The 25,749-nt window shown below is 41.2% G+C and overlaps 1 protein-coding gene across 1 annotated transcript in view; it reads right to left on the bottom strand.

Moving 5' to 3' along the window:
• LOC143409646 (gamma-aminobutyric acid receptor subunit alpha-5-like) overlaps window positions 1-25,749 on the bottom strand; it is a 72,506-nt gene that overhangs the window by 8,501 nt on the left and 38,256 nt on the right. Inside the window, exons 5-7 of the mRNA XM_076870070.1 lie at window positions 15,133-15,215; window positions 3,202-3,345; window positions 321-473 (exon numbers count right to left, since the gene is read on the bottom strand). Of these exons, the coding sequence (XP_076726185.1) occupies window positions 321-473; window positions 3,202-3,345; window positions 15,133-15,215 (380 nt within the window). The remainder of the gene's footprint in view (window positions 1-320; window positions 474-3,201; window positions 3,346-15,132; window positions 15,216-25,749) is intronic.

Below are 25,749 nucleotides of genomic sequence, written 5' to 3'. Positions count from 1 at the left end.
GAAGTATATGGTGGAGCAAAGTCGCTCACTTATGGTGGCCAGGAAGCAAAAGAGAGAAAAGGAAGAGACCACAGCCCCACAATTTCCTTTGTGGACACAGCTCCCTCCCATTACCTAACTTACCCTGTCTCACAGGCCCCACCTCCTAAAGGTTCTACTACTACCCAACAGTGTCACAGGCTAGAGACCAAGTCCTTAGCACGGGCCTCTGAGGAACAATTGAGTCCCAAATTACAGCAGTGGCAGTGCTTCTGTTACACTGAAGGTGGTTAGACCAGTCACAGAACACTGATGTCCAAGCCAGGTTGAGGGACACTCACCAAAAACTGTCCTGGCTGGGACGGACTCTCTGTTTAGCCAAAAGGATACCTGGGATAAGATCACTGTCATTATGCAGGGAAGATAGGTCTGGATGACAAAGTACCCAATCTTCCTCTTCAGGTGGAAATGGGCCGTCATGATTGTGTATTCACCTGCAAACAAGCAAATTGATGCACATCAGGCCTAGCTGGTTCCAGCTCTAGTCAGGGCAGTCCAGGCCCCTCCCTCTATCCCTCCTTCATCTTGGACAAGGGTTTATTTGTATTATTTTGGTTAATGAGAGGACAGAGGAGGATGTATAAATTTCTTGAAAGTCCTTTTATAAGTCCTTACTTATAAAGCAAGTCCTTTATAAGTAAGTCTTTTGACCCTCAGCCTTTGAATAGCCTTTGCTGATGGAGGCTTTTCCTAGGGAAAATCAGATTTGTGTGTTTTACTAATCCCTGGTCACAATCTGTGCCATGTTCTGACCCGCCCCCTCGCCTGCTACTGCAATCAGGATTTCAGGATTTAACCTTTGTCGAAATAGCTCGGAGTATCTCAGAGCCCTGTTGTGGGTGTACAGATTCTTCCAATTTCGCAGCTGAGGAAACTCCAGGAAGGTGGACTGACCACCATCCCCCAAGGGCTCTGTGCTTGCCCAGGCTGGTTAGAGGGTAACCAGCAGCTCAGAAGACCTCACTTCCTGACAGCTCCTCTCTTCGACTGTCCACCAGAGTGTCCTCTGTTCTTTGAAGTCAGGAACATTTCCTTGGGGATGTCCCAGAGCCTTCTCTGGATTTGCCTGGCTGTGTGGGAGGCAAGAGGGGACCTCCCACTCTTTGCAGAGAATGATGCTGTCCTGATGGTTAACTGGTAAGGAGCTGAGGTGGGTGGGCTGCCGGTCAGAGGGAAAGTGAGGCCTGCAGGGCCAGAATCTTGTTGCCACTTGAATGTGCATCTCCCTGGAGAGATGGGAAGGATGCTTTGAAAGTGTATGCTGAGCTAACCTGATCTAAGGATGACACTTCTTTGGTTGAATTGCAAGGAGTCTATAGTATGGCTTGGGAGCTGGGCTACTCTGTGGACAGGAAGAGGGCAGGCTTGGAGGCTCCACTAACCCAGACCCTGGGTAAGGTATCTCCTATGAGAGGAGTGGTCTGCTGGTGGCATGTGTAATGGGCAGTATGTTGGGAGGTTGGAGGCTGATGCCAGGGCCAGTACTTACTGTGGGCTGAGTTATGTGGATGTTCCTGATTGCTTTTACTTACGATGTCAAGAGATGAAGGAATCATAAAGGCAACATGTGGTAAAAATCTGCCCTCTTATAGACAGGGAGTCAAATTCTCAGCAATGTCTGAGACATACTGCAGTGATGGGACACACTTTCCCCATAATCCCAGGGCAGGCGAGAGCAGACGAGAGGGGCTGAGTGGGCTCCAACATGGAAGAAGGAAACAGGGATAAACTGAAGGGTTAAGGGATAGGTTTAGTGGAAGGACTGGATCATTAACAATGATCCAGATTTTCCCTTTCTTAATACTTAAAGAACATGTGAAGTACAATTCTACTTCTGTACACTAAGGTTTTGAATCACTCTTGTACTTTTAATTATTTTTGTTGTATTCAATTTATTTTTGAGTTGGAGGTAGTAAAATCAGGTGGCACTTAAACAGATGCTCTTTGGAGAATGCAAAAGGGGGCGGAAGCCTCAATTATCAATTTTTAAAGAGCTACATGAAGCAAACCCAAATGGTATCATCCTGTGTTGACACCACAGGTCCAAACTTCTGCCATACCACCTTTTCACTCATTTTCATAAAATCTGACCATTTCTGTTTCCTTGCCCTTTTTCATGGTAACAATTGGTGAAGCTATCCTGCCAGGCTCTCCTCTATCCCTCAATGATGCCATGCACAGGGTCCATCAGTTGGCCAGGACCTGACCCTATGCAAGTGCACGTAGAGGAGGCAGACACAGACCTAAATGCCCAGTGTACTGCCTGCTAGTTACAAAGGCGAGTGTTGCAGACACACAGACACATGGTGATGTTGACAGGGCTCCCCTGGGGACATACTCTGAGACTTAGAACTCATTTGTACTTAGGACTTATTCCATCCTTTGGGCTTTTTTCCCTCTGCTATATGGGGACTCTCTGTACCCCCTAAGTCCTCTGTCCCACCCACAACAGCCTTGTGACTGCTAGAGTCTGACCTGCTCTCAGGAGATGTTTGACCACACAACTTCAAGGCCCCAAAGATCAACTGCATGATGTTCCTTTGCCCTCCCCACTCACTTTAAATCAGGTGAATTCAGGTTTGGACTCCCCCTGCAGGTTCAGGACAGCCCCCACAGCTGGGATTGACAGCATCTGCTCCCTTCTCAGTACCAACTCAGCTATTCCTTTTATGCTGCTTGGTTATTTTTTCCCCAGATTCAACCCCAGGGAGATCTTCTCTGAAATGTTCAGAGCAGAGACAGGAAAGCAGGTAACAAGAGTATTTGTAAGAAGTTCTTTCCCTTTTCTGAAGAGACTGCACCTCACTGTTCAGGCAGGGGGTGTTATATAAGCAGGTCCACTCACCCGCAGGCAGGGCTTGCTTACACCGTGGCAAATGTACTACAGATTAATGCCTCACATGCTCCTTAATTCCCCGGATGCTGCAGCTGGTGCCTCTGTGTGTGTGTAGTTGCAGGGAGGGGTCCGTCCAGGAGCCCTTCTTTCAGCCAGCACTCATGACAGCTATGCTGCCAAGGATAGTGCTGCTGGCCAGGGCATGATGTGCATGGTCCATGTCCCTCCTCTTGTGGGGCCCCCACAGAATGGGACACAGAACCCTGAGCTTCCAGAGGGTGTGGTGTTCTGCAGGTCCTGGCTGCACAGCCCTCAAGGGCTCTCACCTGTGCTGGTGCTGATGTTCTCAGTGCCCACTGTCTGCCCCATCAGGTGGTACTGGTTCAGTCTGGAGCCATCTTCTGCCACCACCACAGACTTGGTGGAGCCATTGGTCCAGACATACACAACCTCAGAATTAGGATATGCATCTATGGGGCGGAGGACAGAAAGTGTTATAAACATGAAATCATTCCCAGCCTGGAAAATATAAAGAGGTTGAGAAGCAAGAGAGAGAAATGATGGGGACGTTTGGAAAGTTAACGCTGAATGACCTAAAAAGTTCAGGGTGGTCAGAATAGGGCCACTGAAGCTCAGGTCCTTCCCACTTTTGAAATGCAAAAGGCCTGGGTGTTCAGAAGCCAGTGCCCTCTGCTTCTTAGTATGTGTTTTCTCTTTTAATGAAGCAGCGAGAATATCAGCTCTGAGATCAGATTACCTGTATCTTCTCCAGATCTGTGACCTTGAAAACTCACTCATCCTGTGCCTCAGTCTTTTCATTGATAGAATGAGCTAATAAGAGCACCTACTTCTTAGGGTTCCGGTATGATTGTGTGATCTACATAGTGACATATATGTGTGGCACACTGATGACTTTTGCTACTCTAAACCTTTCTCTCTGCAACAGGCATGTGCTATCAACACTGTCCTCAGGAGAAGGGTAGAAGGATAGACAGGACCAGGTGCCCCCATAAATGTTACATTACATGGCATGGGCACTGTGCAGATGGAAAGGTGGTGCTGTATCTTAAAATCAGGAGATTATCCTGGATTATCCCAATGAGCCCAATCTTACCACAAAACAGAGAACTTTCTCCAGCTGGAGCCAGATGAAGAGATTTAAAGCATGAAAAAATGTACTCAACTGGCCATTACTGACTTTGAAGATGGAGGAACGCAGTCCCAGGGAAAGAGAACTCAAGGTGCAAAGGTCCAGGGGCAGCAGCATGCCTGAGATGCCTGAGGCAAAACAGAGCATACCTAGAAGAGGGCAGACGGAAGACCAGATAAAACAGAGCTTTGAGGCATTTGACTTTTCCTCTGAGCCAGGAAGACTCTGGAGAGGAGAGTTAAGCCAATTAAGTGACCTATTCAAATTTATGCAATAAAAGGACCACTCATATGAGTGAGTCAGGAGAGCAGAATGCAGGTGGAAAAGGGACAGAAATGGGAGAGTAAAATTAAAAACAATCCAGGTGAGAGGCAATGATGGTAATAAATAAAGAGGAAAATAGAAAATACTTTTCTAAAATATGCTCATGTAAGAAACATGATGTGAGCTTTGAGAGGAAGTGTGTAGTTATTTGCACTGAGTAGAATGGCGAGAACCTGGAGGGCACTGACCTCTAATGAAAGAGCAGTATAATGTGTTGGAAGAAAGAGAACTGTAACATGTGGAGCTGAGGAATGCTGATGTGTGTGGGGTGGGAGCACACAAGCCCCGAGTTCATAGCAATGGTCTCATTGTGATGCCACCTGAGGCACTGGGCTGGGAGGCCACCCAGGGAATGCTGATGAATAAAAGAAGAGGATGAGGCACAGTTTCCCAGTGTGCTGCAGGGTCTAGAGATTAAGGAGATGAGGAAAGCAGAGTTGCAAGTGGCCACCATAGCTGGGGGGCACAACAAATGTGTTGTCACATGGGCTGCACGTGATAGCCAAGGGGTGGCCAGGGAATCCAGCAGGGTCATCTAGGCAAAAGTAGGTGTGAAAGAGCCTGTGTATTCCAGTGGTCTCTTCAGGACCCTTCAGGTGAACTGGTACACCTGCCTCAGTCTAGCCCCAGAATCTGCATAGATGCCATGTGGAGCCATGACACCTTCAGAACAAGGCTGTGTGCCTTCACTCCCAGCTCCTCCAACAGGGCATGACACTAACTCCTGACTGAACAAAGCCAAGCACTGTCATACAAAAAAAAATACAAATGCTTCTGGATCTGGAGGATATGTTAGAGACACAGGCTACAAGGACAGTCTCCGTCATTAGGACACATGTTCTGGGATCCCCCAGCAGCTGTGGCAGCTGAAAGTACCTACAATAGCCATTCTTAGTTCTTACATGCCACACCATGTCCTGTCAGAGATTTCAAAAGAGAGAAGCCAGAGGAATGATGGAGATTATGCTCAAAGTGTGGAAGCTTCTTTGCTAATACACATTACTATCCAAATTCTTATTCTATGTGCAAACCAGTATTCATAATAGTCAAAAATTATAAAACAAGCATGTATATGGCAAACACAGGGCCATCCCATGCACAGCTCACCAATATAGCTCACCATCCTGCTCTCCCAAGGAAGTATTCCAAATTTTATGTTTCTAGAAGCATTTATATTCTGGGCAGGGATTTACCCTTATCTTTTCTATAAAATCTGTGTTTTTATGCCCATTTTATTAGTATCTTTTCATTATAGAGTTTGATACACATACTTTTGGATATATGCATCACAAATATCTGCTCTAAATATGTAGCTCTTTCACCTTGTTCATGGCATTATTTAGGGGGCAGATAAATATTAATTTTAATGTAATCAAATCCATCATGTTTTAAGTTAAAGTTTGCTTTCAGAATCTCTTTCCAAAAGCCCTCCCCATTGCTCTCTCATATACAACACTTGAATTATACAAGGTTTAATATGTTGCCTTTTACACACGGCCTTAATTATCTGTATTTAAGTATCAGATACCATTTCCCCATGTGCATTTCAGTGTGACCACACTATCATTAGCTTGTTGCCCCCCTTCCCTCACTTGAAGTACCTGCTCTGGCAGGTAAGGCTGCATATATCAGGAGCCTGCTTTCTCCTTCCCTGATTCTCTTTCCACTTCCTTTTTCTGTCCCTGTTTCAAAATATTGCAATCATTCATATGTCAGGAGAACATCCAGAGGTAGGAGGGTAAGGCCCCACCCTTCCTTCCTCAGGGGATCCTGGATGTTCTTGGCCCTTGTCCATCCACATACATGATAGAATCAGCTTGTTAGGATTTATTTGAAAACAAAATCCTCAGGAGATCTGTACTGGAAACCAGTAGATCTAGAATTTAGGTTATAGTTTGGGGAAACAAGATGTCCCACCTGGAGTCTTTTCCATTATGGCATGATGTGTCCACTCATGAGTTTACATCATCTATACTGAAATATCTTTCAGTAAATTCATATCATGTCCTACACAATCACCTTGCACATCTTTTGATAGATTCCCCCCACCTTGTGATATGCAACACTCTTTTTTCATAATCAACATATCCTGTCTGAAAATGACAGCCATGTGGGGCGGGGGGCAACTTACAAGTTTGCTGGGCTGGGGGCGTGAGAACTAATGATAGGATCCTAATGTTGATATGCACATTAGTAAGATCTATACAGAAGTAAATATAATAGCTATTTATTTATTTAATAATTGATGAAACACCCTGGAAAGCATGCTTAGCTCTTTTTAAGTGCATGTTGGGTAGTGTTCTTGTCAACCTTTTTCTAAAATTAGCATGACCTTCTGTTTTCAAGTTTTAGGTAATATAGAAAGGTGTTTTCACATGGACAACATTGGAGTTCTCCTAATGAAAATTTTTCCATTGTAATTTTCTTGTCTCCTGGGAAGATGTGCATTTCAGGGTGATGAATGTGTGTGGGGGGGTAATGCTGCTCTCCTCCTTGGCAAGTGGCTTTCTAAATGTCCAGTCACAGGCACCGTTGGGCATTTTCTGCAACTCCAATGGTTCCCTGGGTTCCACATAAATGACAACGAGATTTCTTTTGCCTATTATGTAAATGTTGCAGAACCTTGAATAATGCAGGCCTGTGGATACTCAGACATGGATTTGAGCAAAGCAGTCTGGCTGGATTCTGTCCAGGCTGTAAGTATGGATTGGATAGAAGAGGCTAATGAAGCAGTGTCCTCTGGGTAGGGAAAAAGCCCTGCTTCCTGCTGTCTCCAGACTAGCTCAGGCTGGTCCTGCACCTGTTATCCTGTGCACCTGTTCTGTATCTTCTCCTCAGCTCATCTGCCTCATACCAGAGAAATCTCCTACACTGCAGCTGGCCTTCTACAGAGGCCTCAGTCATAATTGTAAGCTTCATTAACCACCCCTTCTTTCCATTTCCGTATCCACAGGAGACTGGGAGTTTGTTCCCTGGAGAGAAGTATGGTAGATCCCCACATCTCTTCGAAGATGTAAATGGGTTGGGAAACATGAATCCCAAAGCTCATGAAAGGAGCTCAAAGCTTGGGAAAGTAAGTTTTGATACAAAACAGTTCTGAGACTTAGCTAAGATTATAGAAATTCATCTAAAGAGAGCCCAGAAGACAGAAAATATTGTTTTTCTCATAGGTGACTACTTGATGCCAAGACTGCTAAGAGAGAAAAGGAAAAGGAGTGAGGACTAGGATGAGATGCTAGGGAGACAGGCAATGCCTGGGACACAGAGTGCTCTGGAGAAAGGTGAGATCCAGGGACACAGATGGCTCCTAATGAGGAAGCAAGGGTGCTGATGGGAATCATTGCATCTCGGAGGTACAGAGGTGGGAGTGGTGGCTGGGACAGTCTTGGCCTAGTAGGGCCACTGACTCCCTATCCCATCTGCCCTCCTGAATGTAGAGCTGCTCATCATTTCCACTGTAGAACTGGGGTGGCACATAGCTTCGCATGGCTCCTCCTCAGGCTCAAGGTTAAGCAGCATGTTGGCCAGGGAGTGCACTGCCAGCAGGGAGGGCTGAGGAATCACTGGCCCAGGTGGAGGCCCCTGTATGTTACTTGGAGCTTGCTAGGCATGAGTCTTTCCATTGTTGTGGGGTGGGCAGAAGATTAAATTAACAATATGTACCTTCCAGTCAAGATCCAATAAAACAGCAATTGTAAGTAGATAAAAGTCATTTGAAAGCACAGCAGACACTATCTACAACACATTATAATAATTCACATTGCTTTCACATTGCTATTTTTTATAATAATCCATTGCTTTCTTAAATATTAAAAGCTCTTTCGATGTGGATGATGTTAATAGCATTAATAATACCAACAGCAAGAGGCACTGTGGCCTCCGGCATGTCTGGCAATGTCAGCACAGAATCCTGAGTTTCACTCTCATCAAATTAAGGGTGGAAATAAATGACCACTCATGTCCATTGCAGCTCAGATGTTTAGCAACCAACACTAAACTCTTCTCTTTGGGTCAGCGATGTGGCATTCAATCTTTCAGCTGGGACAACAGTAAAGGAGGCAATCAGGTTTACTGTGCTATCATTTTTCATGATTTAGAGTCCTGGAAAACAACACTCACCTCCTCTGACCATACATCAGCAGGGCTGTGCAAGAAGGCTTGAAACACATTCACCCACAACTGACTGGGGAATTCATCATCACTGCCCTCAAAAACTTTCCCCTCTGGTTGACACTTTCTGACCTCTTCTAGCATAGAAAATCTCTAGTAGAAGGTAGTGATGGCACAATCGACTGCTTACATAGAAGGCCTTTCATAAGTCATGTGTTTTTGTTTAACTATTAATGAAATAAGAAATTATGATTCTGACATTCACTATCAGAATGAACTTGGACAACCTGTTTGAGTTCTAAGCCTCTTATTTTCCCACCTGTAGTTTTTGCAAAAATAACACCCATCTCCTAAGGGTTGTAGTGAGAACAAAGTGTATACAAGAATATTAAGTATTTAGAATATGCCCATCACACTGTAGATGCTTAATAAATAATAGCCACAGTGAGTATAACCATATGTCAAGAAGGATTTTTACTTGGTGTCTAACCCAGACTAAAGAAAAGAGTTTTCTATTTGAATTTTCTCCTCCCTTATTCCCTCCCTCCCACCTTCCTTATTTGTGTTGTGGATTGAATCCATAGGCCTCATACATGGTAAGCACTCACTCCACCTCTAAGCCTCCAGCCCTGAACTGAATTCTGATTGTCAGCAGATCTAATTTTTGAGGAAAATAGTCAGTCTTATTTGACAGACTGTGCAGGGACATCTAGGAACTACTAACAGCCTCGCAAAAGGTCTGTGTTGTTCTGCATTAATTACATATGATGTTAGAGAAATGCAGATTAGAATGCCACAGGTAACTAGTATCTTTGTGATCTGAAAATGTACAGCATTTGAGTTCTCTGAAGCCTATGTCTCTAGCTTCCTCTCTCTTCTAAAACCAGGGTGGGAATAAGCATAGCAACTACCTAACAAGACCGTGTCACACATTACCTGTATGACTGTAGTCTCCTGGGTTGGAAACTAAATCCATAACTGACATTGTGGCTTGCATAACATAGAGAAGAAAAGTTTGCAAAATATGAATATATTTAGATGTGGCATCTCGAAGAGTCTACCAGAGGCCCAATAATCTTGCTTTAAATTTAAGAGATAAAATAAATCAAGAGTGTATTGCACACCCTTTGCCTTATCCAGAACCAGTTAAGAGGTAAGTGAGCAATCAGCAGATGGGATGAACAGATAACACATCTGCGTTATTACCAACAATGCCACCACTGTAGATCATGAAGCACTTCACCAGCTCATAGTTAAGTCCTTGCAAAATTACACAGGGTCTGAGAGAACAGGATAAAGAAACTATGTTCTCTGTGTTTTTGGACTTTTAGTAGAAATAGATCAGGGAAGAAGGACTGTCACCTTCCCAGCAGAAAGATGCTCTGCCTCAATGACAGGAGTAAGAAGCACCGAAGGAGGATGGGAGTCCTCAGAGAAAATCTCTTACATAATTTTCTCACTTTCATGAACCACTTCACTTTTTTATCTTCAAATCAGCAGCTTCTCCCAATTACTACCAGCTTTCACGTCACCTTGTCTTAAAATCACAGTGCTATCTTTGAATCATGCCCCTCCCTCATCCTACATATTCTCTTTTCATATCTGGCCAACAACTCCTCTCAGGTCTTATCTCTTCTACCTGCTTCTTGGGAATTTCTAGCTCTTGATGTCACCTCCAGGAAGAGTCAAATCAGCATGTGGTTCCTTTGTTCGATACGCATCACCCACTCTGCCTGCTACTTTTAGAAATACTTTTGTATTTATGGTCTTTCCTGTTTAGCTTGTAATGCCATTCTGCCAGTTCCCCAAAGGAGGCTTCCCTTCTTGTTAAAATGTATTTTTAATTGACAAATAAAAATTGTGCAAATTTATGGGGTACAAAGTGATGATTCGAGCTATGTATATAGTGCAGAAAGATTCTGTCAACATAGTTAATATATAACTATTACCTCACTAACTCATCATTTTTTATGTGTGTGGTGAGAACATTAGCAGTCAATTTTATCAGCTTTGAAATACACATTATTATCAACTGTGGTCAGCATTCTGTTTAATAGACCACAAATTCTATTCCTGTGGTCTACTGAAATTTTGTACTCTGACACCAACATCTTCCTTGTGCCCATCCTTTTCTACCCACACCCAACCTCTTGGAACAATCCAATCTCTTTGTTTCTATGAGAATCCCAAAACAAGCAAGATCATACAGAATTCATCCTTCTGTGACTTGCTTATTTCAGAGGAGGTTTCTCATTTCATTCTAGACCTGGACTAACAGACCAGGGGTTTTCTGTGTTTTGCCCTTATTTCCATTATATCTCTTTCTATTCAACTCCTACCAGGTTCATTTCAGATCCCCATGGTGAGCTATCTTTTCTGTGAATCTCAGATGGCTTTAGGTTTCACAAAGATATTTAATCCAATGATCTACATGTGTCCATCAGCTCCTCAGGAGAAGCTCATGGCTGATACTTGTGTGTTCCTCCTTGCACCAAGCAGAGTGTCAAATGCTTTCCACGCTTGCTACAGATCCAGTGTTTGTGTCCCCCAGAAATTATATTGAAATGGAATCCTAAATATGATAGTATTAGGAGGTGGGCCTTCACAAGGTCATCAGGACATGTGGGTGGAGCCCTCCAAATGGGATTAGTGACCTTATAAAACAGATTCTCTTGCTCCTTCTACCATCTGGCATAAAAGTGAAAAGACAGTCCTCTATGGAGAGGAAGCAGGCCCTTAACAGCCACCAAATCTGTCATCAACTTGACCTTGGACTCTCCAGACTCCAGAATTGTGAAGAATAAATTTACATTGCTTATAAGCAGCCTAATTTATGATATTCTATTTTAGCATCCAAACAGACTAAGACAGTCCCTTTAAAACAGCAGTTCTTTTAAATAGCAATTTTCTTAGTCCGTTTGAGTGCCTTCTTATTGTGTCTTCACATGGAAGAAGGGCAATCAAGGCTCTCTGGGACTCTCATCACCCCATCATCTCCTGAAGGCTTCATCTTCTAATGCCATCACATTGGGGATTAGGTTTCAATACGTAAATTTGAATGGGACACAAACATTCAGACCATGGCAATAATCAAGTTTAACTAATTAACCAACACAGTTGTTGAAACAATCTAAACTCAGGCACAACACAGAAAAAAACTTCACTGTGTTTCCAAGACCTCAGGCACTGTGACATATTCACATCAGATTTGGAGAAACCTGGGTTCTAGATTGTGCATACTCGTGCTGAGTTGCTACATCCTAGAGATGATGAATGCAACAGCAGGGTCATGATTCCACACATGTAAATATATTTACAGCTCACAACAGGGAGACTGATCCCTGATTTCCTGGATGCCCACCAAGGAAGACTTCAGTTCTAATTTAGCATATATTTTCATAAATCCAGATAAATTTAAAATTTAATGTTCATAAATCCAGATATTATCTCATAATTTAATATTTAATCCATTGTTCTACAAACAAAATGAGCAAAAGAATCAAGACATTTTCTTTTTTGAACAATTTTGATGTGTTTGAGCATTTAATTTCAAATGGAAACCATGCCATTATCTTTAAGGATTTCTGTATAGACTAGGAAACATCCTCTATAAGCTAGGACTAATTTCAACATTTGTTTGAATTCTTGAAGCTGGAGGCAGCAATAACAGAAATGCCTGCTAATTCACTTCTGCATTAGAGAAACCAGAGCATGTGGCTCATTAGAATAACGACACATATTTGCATTCCTTTGTCTCCTAATAGCAGAGAACTGTTGGATTGGGTAATTTGAAACTCATTATACTATCACATTTAGCCTATGCATACTCAGATGCCTGTGGTATAAGTGAGCAACTTGGCCAAGCATCTATTTTTAGAAAATCCAAAGGATGAAAGGCAAATAAGAAAAACATTTAGTAGAGTGGCATTTCTTCTCTTAAAATAATTATGTCTTGAACTGAAACCATATAAGCTGACAAAAAGCTATATTTATACATTTTTCTATCTCTTGGTCATTGTATAAAACATGATATCAATAAAATCCTTTGAACTTTTTGCATATTGTGGTCATTAACAGTAAATATACACCATTGATCAATATCTGAATCAACTCAAATCCATCTTCAAAATACTGGGCAGATAAAAAGAAATCTGGCAGGACAGTTCAAAACATCTACTGAGTTCGAGAAGTGCCTCTGCTAGTTTTGTTCTATATATTTTGTATGATAGTGATCTTATTTAGTTGCATTGAATGTAGAAAGGGAAAAGATCCCACCAGCTGATTACTTCAGATTTGAATGTGATAAATGATTTAACTGCAGTGGGTTGGCTGTCGAGTATGAGATAATTTAGTGAAGAAAAATTAGGTTGTCACATATTTTTCATCACCAAAAATTGCTCTCAAGTTGCTTGCCCTGAACACAATTACCATTAAATCTAGGCATCACAGTGACTTGAACTTATTTAACCAAAGGACATAGTACCACCACAGTATGAAAAAAACAAAACAAACAAACAAAAAACCTTCAACTTTTCAGTGTTCTGTTTCTGATCAAATCAAAGCATAATTTTCCTATACTGAGAGTGGTATAATTTTAAATTATACAACTAGTTTTCCTTGGGAGATGTGGACCACTGATCTTCCTCCAGAGATGTGAATAAGTAATTTCCTACAAAAATGCCTTCAGAATCTTTAGTAGGTCTTTTGTCACAAGCAATGATGTCCATAGTCACCCCGTGTAAGCAAGTGATTTAAATATATCTTGGTGACAATGTCCTTCTATTATATCATTCCCCCAAATACATATATATATATATATATATATATATATATATATATATATGCTAATCTGTCTTTAGCATTTGAAGACCATAGTTTGAAAAAAGACCAATTATTTCCATCTCACTTTACTTTTGGTTCATCACTCATACTTATCTCTCTTAAATTCAAAAGTCCCTTTGAAATGACAAAGTACTATAAATAAAACTCTTGGAGTCAAAAAAAGGCTCCACTTCCAGGAATGGCAAAGTGGCTGCTATGAGGTAACAACCATTAAGTCTGGACACCAATAAAAAAAATTACCCCCTGAAGGATCTGGAGAGAGAACAAGTACAGGAAGAAACTAAAGGGTGACACATGGAAGAAGCAATGGCTTTTCCCTTAAAAGGCTGTGTGTCAGTACTGTGAGGTGGCTAAGCTTCAGACAGGATTCTCAGTCTTGTCGGTGTGAAGAAGAGTCTGTAGTCGCCAAGGCAATGCAGCTGGAAGGTGAGGCATCAAATCCTTGAAATTAAAAGAGCCATGGGGAGGAAGCCCCAAGTGTGATATATATATACTGATGTACAAAATCTGCACCCAAATTTCTGTCTTACCCCCACACTAGGTATTTGCATGCATGAAGCATGGTCCCACCAGCCCAACAAAGGTCAAAGAAATACCTGACATGTCAGCTGCTGCCTGCCAGGGAAAGGCAGTCTGGAGTTTGAACTCAGCCAAGTTAACTGGTTTTATATATAGAAGTATGATTATAAATAGAAGTGTAAGTGTAAATAGAAGTGGAATATATAATTAAAACTCTATAGATTTAACAGAATCCAGAGTCCTTATAAAATAACCAAGTAGAGCATGCATCCAACATCCAGGCTTTCAATCCTTCCCTAGGGACAGGAACCTCACTTCACCTCATACAGTTGATGAGGGAATTGGCAGAGTTAGAACATCTAGACACCAACAACTGGGAACAAGGAAAAGGAGTAGGATGAGGCCCTACTTGGACTTTCAGTCACCACAGTCCTATACCCTTCCCAGGCTCAGCTCAGTATAAGTGGATGCAAAACACCACTCCCAGATTCTTCCTAGGGAGGGAGAGGCAGATCATGGATCCAGCATCCCAACTTTCTGGGTGCTACACAGAGGTCTGGCTTCCCATGGCGCCTGCCTTTGAGCACTGAGGGGACTCAGCATCACCCAGTCGCCTAAGAGCCAATGAGAACAGAGATGGCAACTGGTCTCACAGCCCATGCCACTGGTTCAGCACACAGCAAACAGGGAGGAACCCCTAGATCTCAGCTGCTCTCTGGAAAAGAAAATAGTTGAATGAAGCATCCAATAATCCAGCTTTTCTGAGATGCCTGAGGTAAAGGTTTCAGTCTTGTTTGTTTCTGAGTGCTAATGGGACCCAGCATACTCGACATCTTGCGGCTGTTTAAATAACAACAAAAAGACGTAGATTGGATAAGACTGAGATCTCCAGAGCATCTTGCCAGAAGGACTGGTGAAGGTCTTCTCCTGAATGTAGTCAGCTCAGGAAGACTGGGAAACCCCCTCCCCCTTAGCCCATGTGTTAAAGGCTTGTCTCAAGGGTGGGACTATTGGGAGGTGGTAGAGCCTTTGGGAGATGGAACTTGTAGGAGGTCTTTATTTCTCTGGAATACAAACTCAAAGGGGACTATGGAGCCCAAAGACTTCCTTTTTTTCTTGCTCTCTGACTTATGATATAGGTGACCATATTTTCACTTTAAAGACAAGGAAACTAGTGTGGCAAGGACAAAGCACTCTCTAGTCTTCTCTGATGGCACCATACTGTGCTCATACACAACCTACATTCTTCTGAATGAATGTGGAATTGATCTCAAAAGTATATCCACGGTTCTTACTTGTGAAAATAACTTACAGCTGCCAAATTTCAGAGGGCAAGCATGGGCATCCATCGGGAAGTCTTCAAGTTGCATGGGGCACTCAGCAGAGATAGTCAAGCTGAAAAAAAAAAAAGACATCAGACCTTTAAATGAATCACTGTCTACTGAGCAGCTACTTTGTCCCAGAAAGCCATATCAAATACTAACTTTAACAAATACCTTTTGTGATACTGTTTAAAATGTCTTCACTAAAGTACCTAAATTTGCGTAGTAGATGAGTATCATTCAGAAATAAGGCTTAGAATCAAATCCACTCAGCTTGGTGTGTATGTTTCTCCCCTCCCATCTCTATACATAACTGCTTATAAGACAACTAAAGATGCACTTAAAAGAATTTACTCTTTATTTCCCATCCCTTATTCATCATTATCTAAAAAGGTTACCTTGATGAGGCTGAAAATACACACATTATCTAAAATAGCTCAGAGCTCAAAATGTAAATGTAGATAAATGCACACAGTTTTAACCAGAACCTGGCTATACTCATTGTTTAATAGATTGATATGAAACCGTACAGTAGGTATATGTATGTTGCAATAGGAATGCTCTGGTAAAACTGAACTTGCTTTTTAATTAAAGCCTAGTTTTCCAGATAATAATACCAACAATCACAACTGCCATCACCAATAAGAACAGTGATAATAATGACAGTGGGCCTGTTTGTGCCCGGAACTGTTTTGAATGCTTTACCTACATTCACTCATGAAATCATAGCAGCATGATGAGATCCCTTACTCTTATTATGTCAGTTCATGGAGGAGGAAATTTAGTGTGTAGAATAAGGAATCAGACCCTAAATGCAAGGCTCTCATGGCAGGATCCTCTGCTGCCAGCTTTTGAGCGCAGAGGCTCCCTAAAGGCATCTGCTGCTTGCCACACAGCCACAGGCTCTGCTCTGGAAGAAGCAAGTGCACTTGCAGAGCTACCACATGTGGGAATTCCATGGGCTGCACAGGGCTTGAGGTTGCTCCCCAAAAGTTCATATGCCTGAAGCTTGGGCCCTAGTGTGGGGTTGAGGTGGTAGAATCTATAAGAGGTGGGGCCTAATGGGAGATGATTAGGTCACTGGTGCCACCGCCTTTGTAAGGCCTTAATGTAGTTCCTACAGGACCCCAGTTAAAAAGTGACAGACTGGCCCCTGAATCTGGAGTCCTGTCTTACCACAAGGACACTTCTGCTCATGCCTCCACCATTGTGATGCCATCTCCATGAAGCCCTCACAAGAGGTTGAACAGATGGAATCATCTGACCTTGAACTTTCAGTCCTCGAAACAAATCTCTTTACTTTGTTCATTACCCAGCATCAAGTATTTTGTCATAGTCACAGAAAATGGACAAGAATTCTTATTTATCTTAAAGACCTTTTTCTAATTAAAATTCCAAATTGTATTGAGCTTATCTTTTGTTTCTTGATTTTCTTTCCATTATATAAATAAAATGAATTATATAAAATGAAATCATAAGACAAAACATTTGACTTCAAATGATTGTTATCATTCTACTTCTAAAGCAAATAATAATTCCATTTTAAATAGCACTATGGTCAATGCCTCATTGTATTATATTTGAACACTGCTTAAGCACCCAGAAGGAGAATCCATGTAAAAACATTTATTTTTACCTTTCTTACTTCCTCCTATTAATATAGATTAAACTATAATTATTAAATTGGGCACATAATTCACACTTGCTGATTGTAGACTGAGTAGTCAATGCATGCATTGCCTGATTGAAACTAAAATGTGATCAGTGGAAAGAGGTCTGTGCCCATAAGGAGTGAGAATTCTCCATTCACAATACTATGAAGGACAGTCCCTCAAATACATAGTGAGTCCCAGAGAGCTATAAGTGCAAATAGACAGAAGTCTCATGTTGAGGCAAGGAGATGACTTTTAAAATGGTATTCCATGTATATTCATAAATTATGAGAAAAAATATAAAGAAGATAATTACAAATACCTAACATTTTATTATGAATTTACTTGGTACAGGTAGCCCAGAATTCTTCTATATGGATGTATATTTTCTTTTCATTCCTGGTATTTAAAATGCATTCTTTTTTTTAAACCAAACATTAGAGCTGAAGTATTTCCCTCATTACTAAAATCTACATAATTGTGACTCTGAGGGACTGAATATTTAATTCTAGCATGCATGTGTATGTGTAATAACAAATAAAATGTTGTTAGATTTTTACATTATTTTTCATGATTGATAATCTGCAATGGATCTCTTCAATCATAAACTATGAAAAAAGGTACATTCTAAGAGACTATGAAATGGGTGAGGTAAATAGAGTTTTATTTATTATAATTATGAAAATTAGGAATGAAAAAGCATACTCTGTGAGAGTGGTATTCAGACAACACAAAGGAAATAATGTTTTTTTAACATGGTTGTTAGCAAACTTAAGCAATTTGTTGAGTAAAACAATAACAAACAGAGAATTTAAATGACTTAGATATAATCTAGAGAACAAAATCACAAGTGAGCTCAGAATATCTAGAATTTCCTTAAGAAGCAAAATTTTAATAGAGAACCAGGACAGACAGACAGACAGACAGACAGACAGACACACACACACACACACACACACACACACACATATGTAAGAGCAGGTTCAAAGCAATAAATGTGACAAGGAGCACATGGAAAGATAGTGTTGTAGGGGCTCTTTGGGTGAGTTTATGGGCTCTTTGGGTGGGTTTATGGCCTCCATTCTAACAATTCATGGACCAGGGAGACAGGAACACCCAGGGCCCACCACTGGAGCAGTGCGGGGAGTTCAGGGGGAGAGGGTGATTCTGCCTCCACCCAGTTTCAGTACTGAGCCTGCAAACCAGCAGACCCAGCTCTGAGTGTGTCCAACCTCCTTCACAGAGAACTGAGTCACCTCCTACTAAGGACATCATGGGCCCACTCCCATCCCTAGGGCAGATGTGAGATGGTGCCTCAATGGCAGACTTCTTTTTAGTCATGGCTATGTCTCTAAGACACCTTAACTGGGGTTCTGGTTCCAGAAAACACTCAGTTTCCACGGGATCTGTAGACTACATGGAAACCAGGTCTTTTGGCTGAGTTCTTGACAACTTGATGACTTGTGGTTAGCTCCTCCTTTCCTTGCTCTGTGCTGGTCTGCTTCAGTCCACCTTCCCACTCCAGGTACCACAGCTCAGAACCTCTGTTGTCCCTCCCTATTTGTCAGAGCAAGCCACTCCCCACCATACACACACGTACCCAGGAAACTTGATTATCCCCCCCCCTTGGGCACTGGATCCATTCCTGATTTAGAACTGGTTTCCTGGCCAAGACCATGTGCTTACAAGGGGAACCAGAGCCCTGTGTCTGTCATGGTGGGATTCACTCTGGCTGGTTGATTCCCAGAGACACCAGTCTCTGGAAAATCACTGCACTAACAACATTTAAAGGTGGCATTCTGCAAGGAAGGCACACCAAGGTCTACTTTTGGCTTATTGTAGGAGTAAATGTGTATTTGTGTATGTACGCATGTGTGTACGTGTGTGTTATAAGGAGGACAGGGCGTACTGTGAACATGCAAAGACAGGTTGACAGAAATTAGCTGGATATTATGGTTTAGATATGAAGTATCCCCCATCAGCTCATGTGTGAGACAACACAAGAAGCTGAGAGGGAAAATGATTAATCAATGTACTAATCGCTTGATAGGGATTACCTGATAATTGTAGGCAGACAGGGTGTGGTTGGAGGAGTGGGTCAGTGGGGGAGTGCTTTTGGGGTAGATATAGTTTGTCCCTGGTGAGACGAATCTCCCTCCCTCCCTGCCTCTCTCTCTCTCTGCTTTCTGGTGCCATGTTCCCAGCTGCTTTCCTCTACCACACCTTCCACCATAATATTCTGCCTTACCTTGAGCTCTGAGGGATAGAGCCCACCTTCTATAGACTGAGACCTCTGAAACCACGAGCCCCCAAATAAACGTTGCCTTCTCTAATCATTATTATCAGGTCTTTGAGTCACAGCAGCAAAATAGTTGACTGAAATATATATAAAATATATGGATCTTCATTAAAAAGATTCTTTAAAATGCTTCCAGTAAAAACATAAAAAAGAGTGCTTTCTTTAATTACCACCTCAATAAATGATTAAATTTCAATGATTAGTCCTCAGTTTTATAGAGCTCCTTAGAATTAGAATCTAAAAACTCAGAAAAGTATACTTCATCTACGAAAGTGTCTAACAAATGAATTAATTATTCAGATAAGTCCTCCAACAGCAAATGTTTCAGCCTGAGTGAGAGAATAAATTTAAAATTCTTGATGCCTTTAAATGTCTCACAACAATGGTCTGTGCTTATGTCTCTGGAGGAAAACTTCTATTCATGGGGTCTTTGAAATGTAAGGGCCTTGATGTATGTCCAACCTCCTTCACAGAGAACTGAGATCAAAGCCTTCTAGGAATGGCTGAGTGTCATAGCTCAAAAGTGCCAGTCAGGTTACTGAGTCAAAATCTTCACTTTTTAGATAAAGAAAATGAAGCCCAGAAGGTTAAGAAACCTGCTTCTGGCAAAAGTTCACTAATTTACTAGTAGATCCAGGAATCCAGTATTTTTTTCCAAAGGTCCAATTTATGTTTTACTTCTAATTTCTGTTAAGACAGTTTAAGCACTGACTTGTTGGAGCATAAGGTCCCATTTGTGAACAACCTCTTAATTGTAGGGTAAAGAAAGACTATTTTGTCAGTTAAGATCATTGTTCCACCTTGGATTTTTATCATCCTAATTGAGATCTAACCAAAAGCAGCAGCTCACAGGTGAGCACTTTAAGACAGATAAAACAACCAAATTCTAGAGTAGCTTTAGCATTAATTAACGAACTCTACCTAACTCCTCTGGTCAAGTCTTCTCATTTGAAAAAGAATGATAACAGCAGCTGCTTTTATAACCAGAAAGAAATAATTAGTAGGTATGAAAAACTGGTTAAAAGTGTTGCTCCAAGACCAGAAATTTAATAACAATAAGTAATTGAAGAAAGTGTCCAGATTCCTAGCCATATTCTCTTCAGATTTGAGACCTTCTCACCCTTGTAGAAATACAGCACTAATGCAGTGGAAGGTAGTGCCATGCTGGGCAAAATAAGAACAATGCTCACCTGCTTATGTTCTCATGCACAGAAACCCCAAGCCTCTGAAGGCAATCTCACATGGAAAAATGCTCTGCAGATGTGATTAGTTTAAGACTCTTCTGAAGGAGAGGTTTTCCTGGATTATCCATGTGGGAACAACATAATTACAAGGGTCTTTATAAAGGGGAGGCAAGAGCATCAGTTTCAGAGATGCGATAAGGGAAGCAGAGGTGGGAATGATGTGGTTGAGAGCCCAGGAATGCAGGTGTCCTCTAGAAACTGGAAGAAGCAAGGTAAGGATTCTCCCCTAGAGCTTCCAGAAGGAATGCAAACCTGTCAACACCTTAATTTTAGCCTTATAAGATTCTTTTGGGGTTCTTGACCACCAGAACTATAATATAATAAAATGTGCTATTTTAAGCAAATAAGTTCTTGACAATTTGTTACAGTGCCAACAGGTAACTGATACAAATTTTGATATCTGGAAGAGGGAAACTATTGTAATAAATTTCTGAAAATGTGGAAATGGCTTTGGAATTTGGCAGTGGGTAGAGGCTGGAAGGAAACTGAGATAAATAACAGAGATCCTACATTACCCTAAATAGACTGTTCCTAGACACACAGGTGTTAAGGACTCTGTACTGAGGATTTGCAAGAAAGTGATGAGCATGTATAGAAAACTTATGCTGTCATTGAGAATGGATAAATGGCCAAAAACATACTGTTGGTGGAAATACAGAGATCAAAGGCTCTGCTGGTGAGAGTCTGAAGGAAATGCAAAGCAGGCTGTTGGAAACTGTAAGAGAGAATATGACTATTGTATAGTGAGAGAAAGCTTGGATGAACTGTATCTACAGTTATGCAGACAGCAGGGCTTATAAACAATCATAGTAACATAAAGTCCTCATTCCTGGAGCATGTAAACATTACCTTTCATGGAAAAAAGGTCTTTGCAGATGAGAATAAGTTAAGGGTCTTGAGATGAAGAAGTCATCCAGGTGTGTCCTAAATGCAATCATCTCTTGAGACAGGCAAGAGATGAAACACAGAAGAGAGAAGGAGATGAAAACAGAGATTACAGAGGTGAGGTGCTTAGTTGCTGGCTTGAAGAGGTAGGCAGGAGCCTTGGACCAAGGAATGCAAGACAAAGACTCTAAAAAAGGTGATGAATTTTTCCCAAGAGCCTCCAAAGAGAGTGTGTAGCTCTACCAACATCTTGATTTTTGCTCCAGTGAAACTGATTTCAGATTCAGGTGCTTCAGAAGCTTAAGAGAATGAATTTGTGTTGTTTAATGCCACCAAATTTGTGGCAATTTGTCATAGAAGTCTTAGGAAGCTAACACAATGATGAAACTTTGTACCTACATGAGGATATTTCCAAGCCAAGTGTTGAAGTTGTGGCCTGCTTTCTTTCTGCTTCTCATAGTAAAAAGTGAGGGGCAGAGGAGAGAGATGAAATGGAAAGTTGCTAAAAAAAGAAAAGAGCCAGAATCAATGATTTGGATAACTCTTAATTTATCTAGGTTGCAAAAAAAAGGAAATATACTTCAATTATGACTTTCAATGTCAGAATGGCCTGGTCTTAAGAGAAAAACAAGGGAGTCATAGGACAAAGTTATGTTCATGAATCTGAACAACACAGAAAACTTTTTGAGATTATTAAATGTGTGACTCAGGGGTTCCCTCAGTCATGTAAGTGGAAGCCAGATATGAAGAGGGGATTATCCATGAACAAGCATAGAAGAGCTGCTTGTCTAATGGCAGGAACATCTAAGACATCTATGGGAGACCCATGAGATTCTCAAAAATTTTACATTAACAGAAACACTGTTGCATTGGACTGAAAGGGACAGAGAACACAATGAAAGTAGGTACCAGACTCCCAACATCCTAGCGTCAGGAAACAGGTTGACAACACTCAGCTTCACATATGTGCTACCCTAGGGAAAAGGAAGGAGGCTCCAAGGCCACAACCTCAGACACACAGGGCAGGACCTCATATCACAGAGCTTTAGTGCCAGGCCTTGAAACCTAATGTTGTTTGTATGACTGGATTTAGAAATTGCTCGGAAATGCTGCTTCCTTTTTTCCTACCATTTTCTCTCATTTCAAATGGGAAGGTCTATTACTGCTCCCTTATTCCTGTTTCAGTATTGCATTTTTGGAGCAAAGAGCCTCCTGCTTCCTAGGTTCTACAAATTCACAGATGTAGAGGAAATGTGCCTCAAGACAAATCACAGCAGATCCTCACCCAAAGGTGATTTAGACAATTCAGATGATGAGATTTGAAACTTTTGAGCTGATAAATTTTAGTTGAGATTTTGTACATTAATTTGATGCTGTAATATGTTGAGTCTTTTGAGGATATGCAGATGGATTTAATGTAGTTTGATTGTGAGATGGACATAAATTTGGGGGTCCAGACTGTACATGTGGCAAGAAAACTAATGCCCTTAAACCTAATGCTCTCTTACCTATGAATATATCCTTATGTAGCAAAAGGGTCATTTCAGATATGATTCAGTTAAGGCTACTGAATACTTGCAAATGCATGTTTATTACAGCTCTATTCACAATAACCAAGACATGGAATCATTCTATGTGCCCCTCAAGCCGCATAAAGAAAATAGGGGAGATATATATATATATATATATATATATATATATATATATATATATATATATATATATCATTATTCATCCGAGAAAAGAATGAAAATTATGCCATTTGGAGGACTATGGATGGACATCATGTTAAGTGAAACAAGCCAGACTCATGAAAACAAGTATTCCATGCTTTCCCTCACACATGGAAACTAAGAAAAGATAACCTACAAGTAAAAGAGGAACTTTTAGGGAAAGGGAAGAGTAACTGGGGGTAGAGAGGCAAGAGGGCAAGAAAGGGTGGGCATGTTCAAAGCATGATATATGCTTGTGCAGAAATGTCACAGTGAAACACATTAATATGCTATAATTATAATTTAAAAAGTTAAGACTCTTAAAAATGGGGACACTATCTTGGATCCTCCTGGTGGGCCCAATGTCATCAATTGCAAGCTACTGGAAACGGAGAGGCTCCTACTGGAGGTAGGAAGTGAGGTGAGATGATGGAAACAGAGGAGAGTGAGCAGCAGCATGACCCATAGAAACAAGCAGCCTCCAGAAGCTGAGAAAGAGAAGAAAGTGGGATCCTTCCCAGTGAAAAGCAACTATGTGGCAATCTGTCATGGCAATGGTAGGAAATTTATACAGCAGTTTCCATACACTAAGACGGAAGTAATATTTATTAATTGTATAACCAGTTGTAACTATGCTGAATGTTCCCTAAGTTTTATTGTTGTTCTGGAGTTTTAGGAGTTGAATCCACGGACATTCATGTGCTTAGTCAAGTGTTCTACCACTGAGCTGCACCCTCATCCCCACCACAGAAGTTTTTCACAAAGCTGACAAGGAAATTTGGAAATATTAGTCAATTTATAAATACCCACAAAGTGTTTGTGTCAATGAAAATACAGACTCGGTTAATGAAACCAGTGAGTAGTGGCCAGCAGACCACACCTCTCTGGAACCACACAGTCAAGGCACTGCCTTTCATAAAGATGCTACCAGTGACTCTCGGGCAATATTTGAAATCCTTGCGGGGAGGAGTTCTGAAAGTCAATATTAACATGTATAAAATGACTGATGCTATGGAAAAGAAACAATGTTTATTTGGTCATGATGTTTTTCCAGCCTTAGGAGCCCTAAAGAACACACCAATGCTTCATTCAGGTGCCTTTCTAGTCCCCAGAATTTTATCCATCTGAAAGACTGCAGGGCTCAGAGGTGCAGTGGCACTGGTACTGCCCACCTGGCCTCAGAGGAGGAGCAGGCTCATCACAGTATGGCCTTGTGTGATGCCTCTGGTTTACCCACACATGTCTAAGGCTGAACAAGGCTTTTCAATACTCTGGCAAGGAGGAAGCCACAGAATTCTCCTGGATCTGTACCTGAGTCACATCCTGAGATATACTGGAACTATAGATCCACATTTTGTGCTATGAAAAGGAGGTGTTGAAAGGAAGCCCAGCTCTGAGAATCACATACTCATTTTTCTTGTATTTGACTCATCTCAAGATTGGCAAATGAAGAGACATATATCCACATCTTCAATTACAAAAAACTGGCATGCACGCGTGCGCCCACACACACACACACACACACACACACACACACAGCAGGCCTCTGTATCCACGGAGCTTCCACATCCGTGAATTCAATAAACTAAGGATAAGAAATATTCTGAAAAAAAAAATTCTTCTGTACTGAACATGTAGACCTTCCCTTGTCACTATTCCCTAAACAAAACTGTTTAACAATGATTTAGATAGTGTTTACATTGTGTTTGGAATTTTTAGTAAATCAGATCCTCTTTTAAAGTACATAAAAAAATGAGTACATAGATGTTATACAAACACCAAGAATTTTGGTATCTATGGAATATTTTCGTATCTTTGGTATCTCTAGAACCAACCTTCCCAAAATAAAGGCAAGTGTAGGGTGTGTGTGTGTGTGTGTGTGTGTGTGTATACGCAGGCATATGTATGTGTATAAAAAAGTAAAGTCACCAGTGCTAGGAATACAGACATTCTTCTTTCTCCTTCAGAAACCTTCCCAGGTAGCTGCCTGATGCTAAAATCCTGCCCTGTTGGAGTTTTCTCCCTTACACTCCTTCACTAAAGGGAAAAACAAAACAAACAAACAGACCTCAAATTGTCTTCTAAAGAAAAGAATTTATGAACATATTTGTTTTCTTATAAACAATCACTAACATGATGTTCCACTTGTATTATTTTGTGTACCTCCTAGGAATTGCCAATGTTCATGGGAACCTAACTACAATTTAGAATAAAAATTTTGAAGAAAAATGCATTCTAAAGCTTAATTAAATATGTAAAAATTGAACATTTTAAAATATAAATGTTGATCAGCCAAGAACAGTGTCTGTCTCATCAGGAAGATCACTGCCAGGCTGACCGACGCCTGTCTTATTACTGATGGTGTGGATACTGGTTGTGTTCTGTGATGGTTGTGCATCCACTGTAACGGATTGTCTTGGATCCAGGCTGACTACACGCCTAGTTTCTTTCAGGAGCTGGGCATTGTACTTGTTTGCCAAGGTTCTTGGGGATTTGTGCCTTAGCACTAACCCTAAACCCACCCAACTCCAAGGCCAGGAATAGGGTTGGCGGGTATTGCCTGAAATTAAACAGAGGCAAGTCCAGCAGAGGCTGTTGAGGTGGGAGAGTAGGAATAAGCAATAGAGAGCTGGAATAAAGTTCACAGTGACCTATTTTAAACAATAGAATTTAAATTTGATGAACATAATCTTTTAAAAAAATAGAACTTAGGGTATTATTTGAAATTTTAAAGTCTTTCAAGAAAGATTATGTTCAAATGATTCATGTTTTCATTTTTACAATTGTAGCATTCCATGCTTTAAAAAAATTGACT

The sequence above is a fragment of the Callospermophilus lateralis genome, chromosome 11 (genome assembly GCF_048772815.1).
Source record: "Callospermophilus lateralis isolate mCalLat2 chromosome 11, mCalLat2.hap1, whole genome shotgun sequence".
Classification (NCBI taxonomy): Eukaryota; Metazoa; Chordata; class Mammalia; order Rodentia; family Sciuridae; genus Callospermophilus; species Callospermophilus lateralis.
The sequence above is the reverse complement of the archived record's forward strand: the minus strand, read 5'-3'. Positions and strand labels throughout refer to the sequence as shown.